Genomic DNA, 15,000 nt, shown 5'->3' with positions numbered 1-15,000 from the left:
GTAGGGATCACAGTACTGTAGGGATCACAGTACTGTAGGGGGTCACAGTACTGTAGGGATCACATTACTGTAGGGGGTCTCAGTACTGTAGGGATCAGTACTGTAGGGGGTCACAGTACTGTAGGGATCACAGTACTGTAGGGATCACATTACTGTAGGGGGTCTCAGTACTGTAGGGATCAGTACTGTAGGGGGTCACAGTACTGGCCCAGGAGATGAGAGTATTAGCCATGAAGAACACAGTACTATCAGAGGTGAACACAGTACTATCAGAGGTGAACACAGTACTAGTCAAGGAGGACACAGTACTATGATAGAAAATAGCTGAATACAAATGGCTGAGAAAGAGGGACTGCGCCCCCTTTATACCCTCTGCAATGCCCCCAGTGTGTTTATTTAGCAAACACAAATGACCACACAACAGAAAAACATTACAATGGAAAACATATGATGGAATGAACAGAGCAACACGTTTTGAAGGAGCGTCAATAAGGAAGACATAACACTGTATTTGCTGAACAATATCTATAATAGATTTATTTCAATGATGTATATTATTTTTGGGTGCATAATATATAATATGTAATAAGAGTAATTCAAGAATAAAATCCCAGGCACCCCCTGCAGTACCCTTGCGTACCACCAGTGGCACAACTCCCACAGATTCCAAAACACAACGTTAGGAGAACCCAGTGACCATCGAGGGGACGACAGAACTAGCCCGGAAGAAAACCGTGGTGGTCAGAGTGATAGGGCTAGTTGTCATGGTGACCCCTCCACCTCCCTCTGCAGAGGAGCGCATCCCCTACAAGGAGGTGTACCCGGAGACGTGGGCGGAGCCCGAGGCGGCATACACCCCTCCCCCCCCCGCCAAGAAGCCCCGCAAGAACACAGTGGAGAAGGCCAAGATCAGGGAGGTGATCGACGAGGGCACCCGAGGTGAGGGAGTTACACCTCACCCTTTCATTTCACACCAGGACGAGGTGAATTGACAGTGCTATGACCAACCCTTCTGTTGGTCCAAGCCCTGTCTAGTCCATAAGGCTTACAAATTGATTTTCAAGGGTTAAGAGGAGATATAGATGTTAAAAACTGTATGGATAGGTCCTGTGGAATATGAAAGGAAATCTGCCAGTCGATGTACTTAAAATACTAAATAAGGGACGATTTGTGTCGGATTTGCGGATAATGCATGTATGTATGGAGTGTGTGAATGTTTGTTGCTATTACTATGACCTAAATGTTAGAATTACCTTTTTCAGAGAGACTCATCTGTGAGGTCAAGAAGAAGACCAGGAACATAGAAGGTAAGGTATTATTTATGCATAAGTTCCATTGAAAATGAATGCTATAAAAAAAATTAATTCAACAAAGTAAGTTCATATTATTTTAATTGAAAAGAAAATGCTTAGCTTTTCCATGCTACGTTTTACTGACAAATAAATACATGTTATCTGCTGTTTTGGGCAAAACGGATCTATAGGCAGTAGTTAAAGGAACGGTGGACTGTGATGTACCAAAAAAGAGCGATTGACTAATAGCAGTCATCTTTGTGTTGGTGGCGGCGGTTTGTGGTGTGAAATACCATGCACTCATGTCATTCAAAGACTCATCGCTGTGTAATGAGTCATGGAGTCGCAGGTTCCTAGAGTTCACAGGTTTAAACCGTCAACCACAGTGTGCTGATGGTGTGTGCGGTGCCTGTCCCCCTCTCTGCAGACCTGTGCATCTCCTGTGGCAGTCTGAACGTCTCCCTGGAGCACCCCCTCTTCATGGGGGCCATGTGCCAGGGATGCAAGGTGAGCTATAGATCGCTGTCTGGTGGGGCTCAATCTTACAGGAGATTATGAACAGAGACCGCGGTAATCAATGAAACAATCAATACAACCACTCACAAACAAAGATAAAGACGCACACACAAACGCACACACACACACACACACACACACACCCACACACATGCACACCTGTAAGCACACACCCACCCATGCCAACATGCAAGCATGCAAGCAAACACATGCATGCACCCAGACAGTGTATGTTTATGCGTGTGTGCATGTGGTAAAATGTGTGTGTGTGTGTGTGTGTGTCCCATCCTTTGGCAGAACTGTTTTCTGGAGTGTGCGTACCAGTATGACGACGATGGCTACCAGTCCTACTGCACCATCTGCTGTGGCGGCAGGGAGGTGCTTATGTGCGGGAACAACAACTGCTGCAGGTCAGTACTGAGCACAGAGCACCGCCAGAACTAGTGCTGCTAAACCCTCTCCGGAGATGGAAGCCCGTCGCCTGTGGGCGGCTTTAAGAGCACTGCCTCTTCCAAGGCACACCGAATACACACTGATCAACGTGCTATGTTCTCCATAGCACTAAATGTTCAGTTTGTTATTCTGTGTCAAAGAATTAGATAGAGACGTCCTAGGTAGGGATCGACCGATATGGATTTTTTAGGGCCGATACCGATTTGTTTTCCATCTGCCTTAGCCGATAACCGATGCGCCGATACCGATTTTCTTGAGCCGATATTTGGAGCCGATAATACCCTGGAAATCCTGAGTTCTCGCGAGAGCACAATTTGAATTTGCTCAGCGAGTCACTCTGGGAACGAGCAATATACTCGTGTATATTCTGGGCCTCCCCTGGCCCAGAACATTAAACAATCACATCGATGTATCAATATAGGCGGGCCAAAAGCGTTGCTGTTTTACCGACCCGATACGGCAAGAGTATCGTTGAGACTCGTTGAGACTCGTTGCCAGACCCTACAGCTTTCTAGATGTGGGTCTGGATTTCCAGGCTAAGCCTCCCTCAATTGACATCATAGAAATGACACAATGATGGTAACAAATGTTACAATGTCTCAATTAAAAAAAATTAACATTATTGAACTGTCTGTAAATCATATCGAAGAAAAAAATAAAATATTATCGGTCGATCACTTGTCCAAATGTTACCTGTGTATGTGTAAATGTGTGCGTTTATGTGCACTTGTGTGTTTGTGCTTTTGTTTGCGTATTCATGCATATAAATGTACATGTGTGTGTGCGTGTGTGTGCTTGTGTGTACGTATTCACGCGTATAATCAGTATGTGTGTGTTGGCATGTGTGCGTAAATGTATGCTTGTGTGTATCTTCGTAAGCGTGTATCTCTGTGTGTGTGTGTGTTTTTTTTTTATGTGTGCATAATATATATGTGTAGATGTGTGTATGTTTTTGCCTGTGTGTGTGCGTTTGTACCTCTGTGTGGGTCTGTGTCCGTAAGCGTCCATATTGACATAAGCGTGTGTGTGTTTGTGTGTGTGTGTGTGTGTGTTTGTGTGTAGGTGTTTCTGCGTGGAGTGCGTGGACCTCTTGGTGGGCACGGGCTCGGCAGCGGTGGCCATCAAGGAAGACCCCTGGAACTGCTTCATGTGTGGGCCGCGCAGTGGCCACGGGTTGCTACGGCGACGTGAAGACTGGCCCTCACGGCTGCAGCTGTTCTTCGCCAACAACCACGAGCAGGACTTTGTGAGTGGTGGAGGGGAGAGGGGCACGGGAGGGGGGGAGGGAGGGAGGCTGAGAGAGAGAGAGAAGGGGGAGAGCCTAACACAACTCTAACTCTCTCTCTCTCTCTCTCTCTCTCCCTCTCCCTCTCCCTCTCCCTCTCCCTCTCCCTCTCCCTTATAGGAGCCAGCTAAACTATATCCCCCTGTAGCAGCAGAGATGAGGCAACCAATCAGAGTGCTCTCTCTTTTCGACGGCATTGCGACAGGTTTGTCTCTATGTTTGAGGTCCCTCTGTGTCTGTATGTCTGTCCCGGTGTGAGGTTCCAGGTTCAATTTCAACAGTTGTATTAGTAATTTCAGGCGGGCTTCACTAGATCAATGATCATTTCATCACGTGTTTGAAAAAGCCCTTTTATGACTGGCTTGTGTGTGTTTGTGTGCGTTTATGTGTGTGTGTGTGTGTGTGTGCGTGCGTGTGCCTGTGTGTGCGTACGTGCGTGTGTGTGCGGGTGCATGCCTGTGTGTCTATGTCTGTGTGTTCCTGTGTGTGTGCCTGTGTCTGTGTGTGTGTGTGTGTGTGCATGCCTGTGCATGCCTGTGTGCGTGCCTGTGTGTGTGTGTGTGTGTGTGTGTGTGTGTGTGTGTGTGTGTGCGTGTGTGTGTGTGTGTGTGTGTGCGTGCGTGCGTGTGCCTGTGTGTGTGTGTGTGTGTGCGTGCGTGTGCCTGTGTGTGTGTGTGTGTGTGCGTGCCTGTGTGTGTGTGCGTGTGCCTGTGTGTGTGTGTGTGTGTGTGTGCGTGCGTGCGTGTGCCTGTGTGTGTGTGTGTGTGTGTGTGTGTGTGTGTGTGTGTGTGTGTGCGTGCTCCAGGCCTGCTGGTGCTGAGGGACCTGGGCATCCAGGTGGAGCGCTACGTGGCGTCGGAGGTGTGTGAGGACTCCATCACGGTGGGCATCGTGCGGCACCACGGCCGCATCATGTACGTGGGCGACGTGCGCACCGTCACACACAAACACGTGAGTGTGTGTCACCCACCGCCCTCCCCCCACCCCTCCCCTCCCACCCCTCCCCTCCCACCCTCCCTCACCACCGCCTGGACAGCAGATGAACCTCATTTAACTTCTATCTGTTTTAGTGTATTTTTGTTATTGCCTTACGATGATCGCAGAAGTGCATCATGGGGGGTGTAAATGTTGTGCTTGTGTGCGTTCGTGTGTGTGTGTGTGTGTGTGCGTGCGTGTGTGTGTGGGTTCTTTGAGTGCGTTAGATCCAGGAGTGGGGTCCCTTCGACCTGGTGATAGGGGGAAGCCCCTGCAATGACCTGTCCATAGTCAACCCCGCGCGGAAGGGCCTCTACGGTAAGAGTAAGTCTAGGAGCCCCCCAGGACCACCACACACACCCCACGGCCCGCCAGGCTGCAGCAACACATGCACATTCCACTGTTACTCCTGTTGATTAGGCATTGGGCGATTGAACGCACTAAGGACCCTTTAAGGCGTTCCTCAATAGAGATGCTTCATGGTGGGGGGGCTTTTTGTTAATTTGGGTGGCATTCAAATTTTTCCATTTCTCTCTTTTGTTCTCCCTTCCTCCTTTCCCCTTCTTATATATATATATTCTCTTTATATCTTTTCTCCCTCCCTTTCTATCTCTCTCTCTCTCGCTTTTTCTGGCTCTCCCTCCCTCCCTTCCTCTCCTTCCCTCCCTCCCTCGCCCTCCCCTCTCCCCTCCCCCCCTCTCCCGCTCTCCTTCCCTCCAGAGGGGACGGGCCGGCTGTTCTTTGAGTTCTACCGGCTGCTCCACGAGGCGCGGCCCAAGCCGGGGGACGACCGGCCGTTCTTCTGGCTCTTCGAGAACGTGGTTGCCATGGGCGTCAGCGACAAGAGGGACATCTCCCGCTTCCTCGAGGTGGGGACCCCCTCCCCGAAACCCCACCCCTCCCACGGCCACGCAACCAAAGCCTCATTTATAGTCGCCGTGCCAACCCGCCGACCAACGACGGAGGCTTCGGGGCAGAAAAAACGTTGTGACAGCGAAAACGGCGTGCGCTGCATTCTGTCACTTACCTCTGACATGTTGAGGCCCAGCAGGCCGCAGCCTGGGTAATGTCACGTGAAAGGCGCGGCCGTGCTTGGACTGCAGAGACGGCGCGTGGCGCTGACTATAAATGAGGTTAACACCCTAAAGCTGCAGCGTCTTGTGTGTGTGCGCGCCGTTGCACACACACAGGTGAGGTGAAGAGCAGTTCTGTGGCACTAGCTCCGCCGTATCTTATCAGGGGATGCAACCGCCGTCGGGCGACGGGGAACGCCACGCTACCTGCCGCTTGTGACTGGAATGCGTGTCGGGAATGTCGCCATTAACACTTAGTCGGTGACGTTCATTAGACTGCAAACGCAAGGGTTGTCATCAGCAAGCCATGGGCCTTACGTCACTTGGTTACCTCGTTCGGCGAAAGATAGTGTGAACGCTGTTTGTTGCCTGGGGAATGAAACAGAGGGGCATGGAGGTCTTCAAGTTACAACCTGTATGAGCCACGCGCCTTTACTCATAGAAAAAAGTAGACAAGCCACCACATCTCGACAAGCTTCCTTCATCGATAAGCACACAGGAAGCAGGCACTCACCAAAGCTCTCTTACCCTCCCTCTGCCCCTAGTAGACGCCTGTGCAAAATATGGAATTAAATCCACACTGTATCCAGCAACCTGCTCACTCAAAGGCCATGAACCCTTGGCTTGGAGGCAACCTAGGGTCCGTCCATAGGTTGTAGCTGGTATGGCAGCAGGGTAGGAAGGTCCCTGTCAGGTACATCCTGGTCAGGTGCCCTCCATTAAGCAAAGTATTGGGACGCAGCCGCAAACTCAGATAGAAACAGAGTGGAAAGGCCTTCTTCCATTCCGGAGCTGGTGGATGGTTCTGCTGCCCCCTTGTGGCGGTGGCAAGTGTGGCTTTTGGGCCCTGAAATGAATTCCCTTTTTGAATTCAGTTTGACCTCTGACCTTCTCTTTTTGGCAGTGTAACCCCGTAATGATCGATGCCAAAGAGGTGTCCGCCGCACACCGCGCCAGATACTTCTGGGGAAACCTGCCGGGCATGTCCAGGTCCGACACACTCACACACACACACACACCCTAACACAAACACAAACACACACACACACACACACACACACACACACACACACACACACACACACACACACACACACACACACACACACACACACACACACCAAGCCCCTTCTAAAGCAAACACAAATAGAAAGAATAATAGTGGCTGAAATCTGAAAGTTGACCCCAGCCTCCGTGTGTGTGTGTGTGTGTGTGTGTGTGTGTGTGTGTGTGTGTGTGTGTGTGTGTGTGTGTGTGTGTGTGTGTGTGTGTGTGTCTACAGACCATTGGCATCCATGAACAATGACAGGCTGGACCTCCAAGACTGTCTGGAGCACGGTCGCACGGCTAAGGTACCCTACCCTTGTGTGCGTGTGTGTGTGTGTGTGTGTGTATGTAGGTGTGGTTATGCATGTGTGTTTATGCAAGTTTGCATGTTATTTTTTTAGAATCACAAAGTCAATGTGCATGTGAACCATGTTATGATCATCTTATGATTCAGTCAAAATGAAGCATGACGAGAATTGTTACCTGATTGGACAACGGCAGCTTTAAAAACAAAAACCTGAACGTTTTGAAGTCTACTCTAAGTCTACCTCTATCTTATTGTGTGAATGCCTACAAAGCTATTTTTAAATGTGCATGTTATACAAAATCACTCAAATTCTTGCAACATGTAGAATGTGCTGATAGAGTTTATTTGTCTCTGTGTGTGTGCGTGTGTGTGTGTGTGGTTGTGTGTGTCTGTGTCTGTGTCTTGGTCTGCATGTATGTTTTGTGTGTGTGTGTGTTTGGTGACGCCCGTCTCTATGGCGTTTGTGTGTGTGTGTGTGTGTGTGTGTGTGTGTGTGTGTGTGTGTGTGTGTGTGTGTGTGTGTGTGTGTGTGGTGACGCCCGTCTATGGCGTGTGTGTGTGTGTGTGTGTGTGTGTGTGTGTGTGTGTGTGTGTGTGTGTGTGTGTGTGTGCGGTGCGCGGGGTCTCTCCAGTTTGAGAAGCTGCGCACCATAACAACGCGCTCTAACTCTGTGAAGCAGGGGAAGGACGAGCACTTCCCCGTCTACATGGACAGCAAGGAGGACATCCTCTGGTGCACCGAGATGGAGAGGTACGTGGCCCGCCGGTGGGGGGGCGCAGGTTGACCCCCCCAACCCTTGGAGATATCCTGAGTATTACTGTGCCTTCACACCGAAAACAGCGTCAATATGTGAGCTATTATAGAGCTCCGGGATTCCGCAAACGGCAACAATCACTTCCTCCTCCATGCTGCGGTTCGCTCTGATAGGCTGTCACGACTGACTTTAAGATATTCCCGGAAAGCATATTTCAACTTGAGCGACGTGTTCATGCGAGTAGAATCACGCGCCATTTATCAATCCGTGCCACGGGTTTTTCCGATGGAAGTTTCGCCTCTAAACGCCTCTTTGCATTGACTTTGTAAGGATTCGCGCCGCCCCTTCATTCTGGGTTTAAACGCACCATTAAAGAGTCTGCAATTCGTAAATGTCATTGAAGGCCTTAAAAGGTGCTAAAAAGCCTTGAAAAGAATTTGGGTAGGTCTTAAATATTTTCTGTGACAGCCGGCAGAGGAAATGTAATAAATCTTTAATCATTAAATGTCAAGCGTTTTCTCTATTTCACGTGAAATCAATGTTTACTGGCCCCCCGTGGACCAGCGTGTGGACCTCTGCGTTGGTGGGGTTGCTACGAGTGCCTGCAGGATGCTTCTATTGTCAGACAGCAGCATTGTAGCATCGCAATGTCCAGACCATTGCAAGCTTATAATATAATCCCGGTTGAGGACCTTATTCACCTATACGCCGTTGGGCAGTGACATTGGTGGTAAATTGTGTTCTTAATCGAGGTAAAAAAGGTATAAATAGTCTTAAGTTGAACTGGTTCAAACCTGTAGATACACTGTGGTTGTTCGGTCAAATGTGTACTAAACTATGACTGAATGTGTGTTGACAACGTAGAGGATTATCCTAGGCGGTAGCTGCGATGCGTGGGTTCTCCTCTTAATGCTCTTTGCTTCTGCAATCTGCAGCAGAGCCTTCATTTAGGGGAGCAAAGACACATGTGTGGGCGGTTCCACAGCCAAGCAGTTGTAAATAAAAGGGTCCTGATAACAGTGTTTAATGGGGGGGACCGGTGAGTCACCAGAGTGAGCCTCGTAGGCCCCTCAGATCCCTGGCCCCTGGAGGGCCGGTGTTTCTGTGTGTGTAAACAATGTAGTTGTTTGCAGTGTCTCCTTTCCTCTCTCCCCATCTCCGTCTCCCTCGTACACCCTGAATCGCTGTACGCGTCGCGAGCACAAACAAGCTGTGCTCGGTGCACCCAGTCCTGCCTAGGCTCCCCCGCTGTAGGTCTGCGTCTCCATCCTGTGCCTCTGTCGCCCCCTGCAGGGTGTTCGGCTTCCCCGTCCACTACACCGACGTGTCCAACATGAGCCGCCTGGCCCGCCAGCGGCTGCTGGGTCGCTCCTGGAGCGTGCCCGTCATCCGCCACCTCTTCGCCCCGCTGAAGGAGTTCTTCGCCTGCAACTAGCTCCTGTCTCCCCCCTCCCTCCCTCCCTCCCCCTCTCCCTGTATTACTCACCCCTGCTGCTTCCACAGCAAGCAACTAGTACTGAGACGGTCCTACCCAGGGGGCCCTCACACCATCCAAGGGCCCCCTCCTTTTCGACAAGGACCCACAGTGACACACACACACACACACACACAGCACACACACAGACATTGACAGACGCACGCAACGCAGGCGACACACAAATGGACGCACACACAAGGAAAATGGGACAGGAGTACCCAGCAAGAAAACACACACACAACATCGTGTAAAACAAAAGAAACAAAATGTAGCCGCTGGTTAATAGTGAGGTGAACGTTAAATACCTGAAATACATACACACACGCACTCGTACCCAAACGTGTACACAAACAAACACATTGTAATGGACTGCTTCTTCCGGAGCCTGTATAGCTGACTGCAGCTCCCCCACCCCTCCCCCCCCCCCCCCCCCCCCCGGTGCTAACCTGGGCCCGGTTTCCCGAAACCTTCTTAAAGCCTTCTTAACGCTACATCAGTCGTAACCTCTACTTTAAGTTCTACCTTAACATCTCGCGTGTTTTCCCGAAACGTTCTTTGCTACGAGTCTCTTTCGTATGTCGTTTCGTTGGTAAGGTTGGTCTGAAGCGCTCGTAGAACCTTAGCTCTACCGTAGTGATGTTTTATCTCCTGACGCCAGTCGACGCCACTGTACAGTAACCTTTAGAAATCCCTGTTGCGCATGGGACTGCCACATTGGCAGTGTTGTGTTCCACCAATACAGTACAGTACATACACGGTACAGCAGGCGGTACACCAATAACTTCAAAAACTCGCAACTTCAAGAAATTATTGTCAGACAAAACTGTCTTCTAAATTAAGGAAATGATACTGGGAAACTAATAAAGCCTCTTCCCCTTGACGGCGCGCAAAGCGGGCACACAGTTGGCCAAAAGCAAAGCAGGCTCAGCATAAACAGTGTTACATAATAAGCTAAATAAACTATTCAAAATTTTGCTTTCATTTCAAAATATCTATTTTCATAAATAATCAACAAGTCAGACACCTTTGTAAAAAGAAAATCAGTGTCCTCCTTTGAACAGCTGGGATGTAATTAAGGATGTGATTGCCTCAATCTCCTCCGCTGTTTCTATATTTTCTATAATTTCTCTTAAATCAGTGTAGGCTATGCTATGTTTGCCCATCGTTAAATCATTGTTTAGGCCTACTAGAAGGATTTCGAGCAATGTTTTTTCGCAAAGACTGCAATCTTTTTTTGAACGCCGTCATGCGAATGAATTGGAAAATCGATCACTGAGCAGTCGATTTCAGCGCGTTCTTTCTGGAAGGCGCCGTTTACGAACGACGTAAGGAGTGTTTCCTAAGAAGACTCCTCAGAGATCATTCGGGAACCTCGCCTATAGAGGTAAACAACTTTGATAAGTCTAAACGTAAGAGTCTTAATAAGTGCGCTAAGAGTGGACGTTATCGGGAAACCGGGCCCTGTTTTCTATCAGCTCAAGGTGATATCTACTACATCACACACATGTACACACACACACACACACACACACCCAAGCCGTGTCCACGCTACACCAGAGAAAGGGATGAATCATGGATGAAAAGATTCAAACGTACGGACAAAACGCATTCTTCCAAAAAAAACCTGGTGAAGACGAGAAACAGGATGGGAGTCTTTTGAATCTGCATTCAATCTGAATGGATCCTTCCATGTTTCCATGTATCTGGTGTAGTGGGGAAAGGGCCATCAACAGAAACAAACCCTTTAGTGCAGGATTCATGTGATTTATATCTACAGATTACCCTCTAACTTCTAACCTCTGACTTCTGACTTTACTCTGTGGCAAAACATGCCTGGGGAAAGCAAAACTGCAATTATTCAGACATTTTTCTTTATTCTATTTAATTCAGTGTACCAGTGAATTAATCTACAATCTAACACTTCACTTTAAGTTAGTGTTTATGAACAGCAATGAACATACTCATAAATATACGTGTCCAGAAAGAGGATTGCAAAGCAATCAAATTATTATATTGATATATATTCAAAAAACTTTGGTGCTGTCCAGGGAGTCCCATCGCGACCCAACTGACCCATAACGTTTTGTTACAGTCTATGGTGCTTTAAGAGACTCACAGGTCTCTGGTGCTTGATTTGCATCCATCCCTGAATTTAGTCATTCTATGGCGATTTGGTTGTTGGTCGATTTGTGTTTTGTTTCTATTGACCAGCGCAAGAGGCGGCTAGGGGCCCGACGGCTCGCTGAGCAACATTTATCTTCCTTGAAGCGCTTGGGGGTTGTGAGACCGTGGGTTCCCTGGTGCCGGCTCCTTCAGACTACCCCCCCCTACAAGTTATCATGTCCTCTGTAAGAAGGACGAGGTCCCCATACTGTCTCTGTACTGTTGAGTCCCTCTGAGGTAGATAAAGTTATCGGGTCACAGGGTCAAAGGACAGTTTGAACCGTGTTTGTCGAACTGCAAGACGGTGATGTCCTCTCTGACCGCTCTGCCCCTCAGTAACGGGACGCCCACCGCAGGCGCCCAATGCTCAATGAATCTTTGCATTCTAATTGATTAAAGACGAGAGGAGGCTGGTTCTTGTGAACTTGAGGCTCCATGCTTTGGGCTCAACGGTGGACCAGTCGAGGGAGGCCTCTGCGGCTGGTCAAATAGTGAACGTTGCCATCTGGTGGCTGGTGCATTACCCATTTACCCAAAACGGCCTTTGTTATCTACGTTTTAAAAGAACAAACGGACGGGGCCTTGTTTTGTCTCTGGATGCTTTGTTTTTTTTTCTACTTTTCGGTGCCACTGAAACCTGAGGATCTCTTTCGAATCATGTATACCTCCCACCGCAGGCCTTCCTCCACTGCTGGTCACGGCCAACGTGCAAACAGCCCCCACGCCGCCACATCTATAGCCGCCATTTCATAACATCCGTACGGAGCACTGTTTTCGCTCTCTGCGTGCAGAGCCCGACAATTTCACCCAACAAGTTTTTGGTCGGTTGAGCCCTGGTGGTAGCTGGGATGACGTCCATTTCGTTATGCGCAGATCATGCGCAAGCGAATAGGAGTGAGGTTTTAGTCGTCCACAGTGACTCTGGTTTCCACACCACTATGAAGCGGTGCATGGACGACTGGAGGACGCCTTCTGTGAAGTCTCGTGTAGCCGTGGCCGGCACACTGGTGCCAAGCTCGGGGGATATACTGTATACCTATACCTTTATTTGTTTTTAAGGAAAAAAATTAAAAAAAGCTCTTCCACTCTCCGGTGCTCTTAGTCTTCAGATGGTGCAGTCTTTTTTCTTGTTAAAAAAAGAAAACGACGTCAAAACACCAGCTACGACAAATGAGTAGAAATACAAACACACACGCACACATATAACACACACACTAGCAGAGGAATCCAGCAGGTTCACCAGACTTACAACAACTAACGTTCAGGGGCTTTTGGAACTCTTTTTTTTTTACAGTGTTCCTGCAGGTCACAACGGGACGGTGGTCCTACCACCGTCCCCCCCCCGTCCCCGTCCCCGTCCCCCCCACCTCTTTTATACTCCCTTTCTTACCCCTTTGCTCGGGACCGATCGCCTCCTTCCAGACACACACATACACACACCGCACCGCAAACACACACACACACACACATACTGCGTTCCTGCCAGGCCACCCGCCTTCCCGCCAGGTCCTAGTGCCCCCCCCCTCCCCCCCACTAGTTTTTACAGTGGTGACGCGGGGTGTGACATCATCACCCCTCACCCTAGGGTGCCCCCGCTACAAACCATCGCTCCCCTCCCCCCCACCCCATCCGCCAGGTGCTGCATGTCCCACCCATCCGTGTAATCTCTGATTCCATGTTAGATTAGGGAGTAATGATTATAATTGTAATAATAATGGTAATAATAATAATAATAATAATGATAATAATTCCAATTATCAAGTTATTGTGTGTGTGTGTGTGTGTGCGTGTGTAGCCTACTGTTCCCAGGTTGGTGCTCAGTTCAGTTCAGTCTCGGCCTAGAGGGAGAGAGAGAGAGAGAGAGGGGGAGAGAGATGGAAAGAGTGAGAGAGAGGGGAGGCTGGAAGCAGCATATTGTACAGTTAGCTTATTGATTGTTGTGTTGCACCGAGGACGTCAAGACGGGACGATGATAAAAAGAAATGCAGTATGCCACCGGTGAAACCCTAAAAAAGACAGGAGCTGAAATAATACCAGCTACTTTTGCCTTACTTTTTAAAAATGAAAACGATAATGCAGTTGCCAATCTCTCAGATGAATCCGCGTGTCACCTGGGGGATTCTTTAAAGACGACAGACCCGTTTCACAGAGGTGTCACTGTAGGGCAAGCACAGGTGTGGCTCATAACACCAACTATCTGTGTTGTACTTTTATGTACCAAGGCATGGATAGCTTCACTACAGTGGTAGATCACTACCATTGCCCTGGTGCATAGAAGCAGCAGAGCCATGATTGGTGTTATCAACCCTAACCCCTCATCCTACGACCACACCTCTGTGAAAAGGCTCTGTTGGAGACAGAGTTTGCAGTAATCTGCAGTAACCAGAGGCCTTGCATGTAGATTCAATTGTTTGGGTATTCTTTATCAAGAAACGTCGCCTTAAACGTCATTTCTGATCCTTGATGAATTTAGCATCTAACAGCCCCCTATCTACAACCTTTAAAGGTCAAGACATGATAAAGGGCGTCATAATACCAATGTGATGGCTACGTGTATGTGTCCCAGACAACTCTGGTGTTATTTCAGCGTGTCTTTTTGAGGACTCTGGCAAAGGTCAAGAGGATGGTCATTTTCTCTGTTGGTTCATGCATGTCGAGGTGGAGCACAAGGTGAAGGTGTTTCTGTTTCTGCCTACCAACAGCTTTTAAAGCTGAGCGGTGCGCATTGTTAAAACACTCCTGATGCATAGACAATGTGCACGCACACACACATACATGCACACGCACGCACGCAATGCACAACACTGTTACTAACACACAGATCCAAACAGTCCACAGTTGTTCTACATAGCAGTTGCTCTACATGAAGTAACACACACACTCACACAAAAACAGACACACTCACGCCCACACACACACACACACACAGTGCTGTGGCACGGCATGCAGACAGACTCATCTCATGGACTGAAGTGAAAGATGAGCGTTTGGGAAAGGGAGGAAGCGGCGGTGTTTTTTCAAAGGTGCTAAAAATACTTTTATCTCAAAGAGGAGAAAAAAAAAACATTGTTAGAAGTATACATCGAGTGGGTCTTTACAATGACTGTATTTAAGTTTGTTGTAGTAATGAAAAAGGCACTATTATTATTTTACTCTTGTATGAATATGAACTGATAAAAAAAATGGCATTTTAACTTTGTACTTGAACCAATGTAAGAAATGAAACGTGAATTAAAAAAAGACTGTTTTAATGTGTCACTGTCTGGTGTGTCGTTTTTATGGAGCTCAGAGATATTGTGAAGTGTGTTCTGCCAGTTCTACACCCCCGTTATCCTGAATTAACCTGCACTGTGGGTTAAACGCCATGAAACGGGAAGTAACATCTCAGTTTAGAATAGGTTGGTATTGGTTAAATTAGTTTATTAGGCCCATAAAGACAGTACATTTTGAGTCGGGGTGCAATGAAGGCACCTTTCCTATCAAAGAGATCAGCATAATGGCGCTATTGTTCTCTGTAATTGAGAACAATACCGAAATGTTGAATTCTTCCTTCATCCGTGCTGTTCTAATGTAAAGTGTGGGCTCATTGTTACCACCGCCCTGCAGTGTGACAACCCTGGCAGGAGTTAGGCTGTCGGCTAACAATGGCTCTCCTTG

At 48.4% G+C, this 15,000-nt stretch overlaps 1 protein-coding gene across 7 annotated transcripts in view; it reads left to right on the top strand.

Annotated features, from left to right (window-relative positions):
• Positions 1-14,598, top strand: part of LOC132450406 (DNA (cytosine-5)-methyltransferase 3A-like) — a 26,775-nt gene extending 12,177 nt beyond the window's left edge. For 3 of the 7 annotated variants that reach the window (XM_060042520.1, XM_060042519.1, XM_060042514.1), the window contains 13 exons: positions 793-939; positions 1,263-1,307; positions 1,720-1,799; positions 2,106-2,218; positions 3,324-3,507; positions 3,667-3,751; positions 4,352-4,497; positions 4,749-4,845; positions 5,242-5,390; positions 6,499-6,584; positions 6,877-6,946; positions 7,581-7,699; positions 8,997-14,598. In XM_060042520.1, the coding sequence (XP_059898503.1) occupies positions 793-939; positions 1,263-1,307; positions 1,720-1,799; positions 2,106-2,218; positions 3,324-3,507; positions 3,667-3,751; positions 4,352-4,497; positions 4,749-4,845; positions 5,242-5,390; positions 6,499-6,584; positions 6,877-6,946; positions 7,581-7,699; positions 8,997-9,138 (1,463 nt within the window). In that variant the 3' untranslated portion in view covers positions 9,139-14,598. The remainder of the gene's footprint in view (positions 1-792; positions 940-1,262; positions 1,308-1,719; positions 1,800-2,105; positions 2,219-3,323; positions 3,508-3,666; positions 3,752-4,351; positions 4,498-4,748; positions 4,846-5,241; positions 5,391-6,498; positions 6,585-6,876; positions 6,947-7,580; positions 7,700-8,996) is intronic. The other 4 variants (XM_060042518.1, XM_060042517.1, XM_060042516.1 and 1 more) reach the window with 4 other exon arrangements.
• Positions 14,599-15,000: the final 402 nt, after the last annotated feature.

The sequence above is a fragment of the Gadus macrocephalus genome, chromosome 21 (assembly GCF_031168955.1).
Source record: "Gadus macrocephalus chromosome 21, ASM3116895v1".
Lineage (NCBI taxonomy): Eukaryota > Metazoa > Chordata > Actinopteri > Gadiformes > Gadidae > Gadus > Gadus macrocephalus.
The sequence above is the reverse complement of the archived record's forward strand: the minus strand, read 5'-3'. Positions and strand labels throughout refer to the sequence as shown.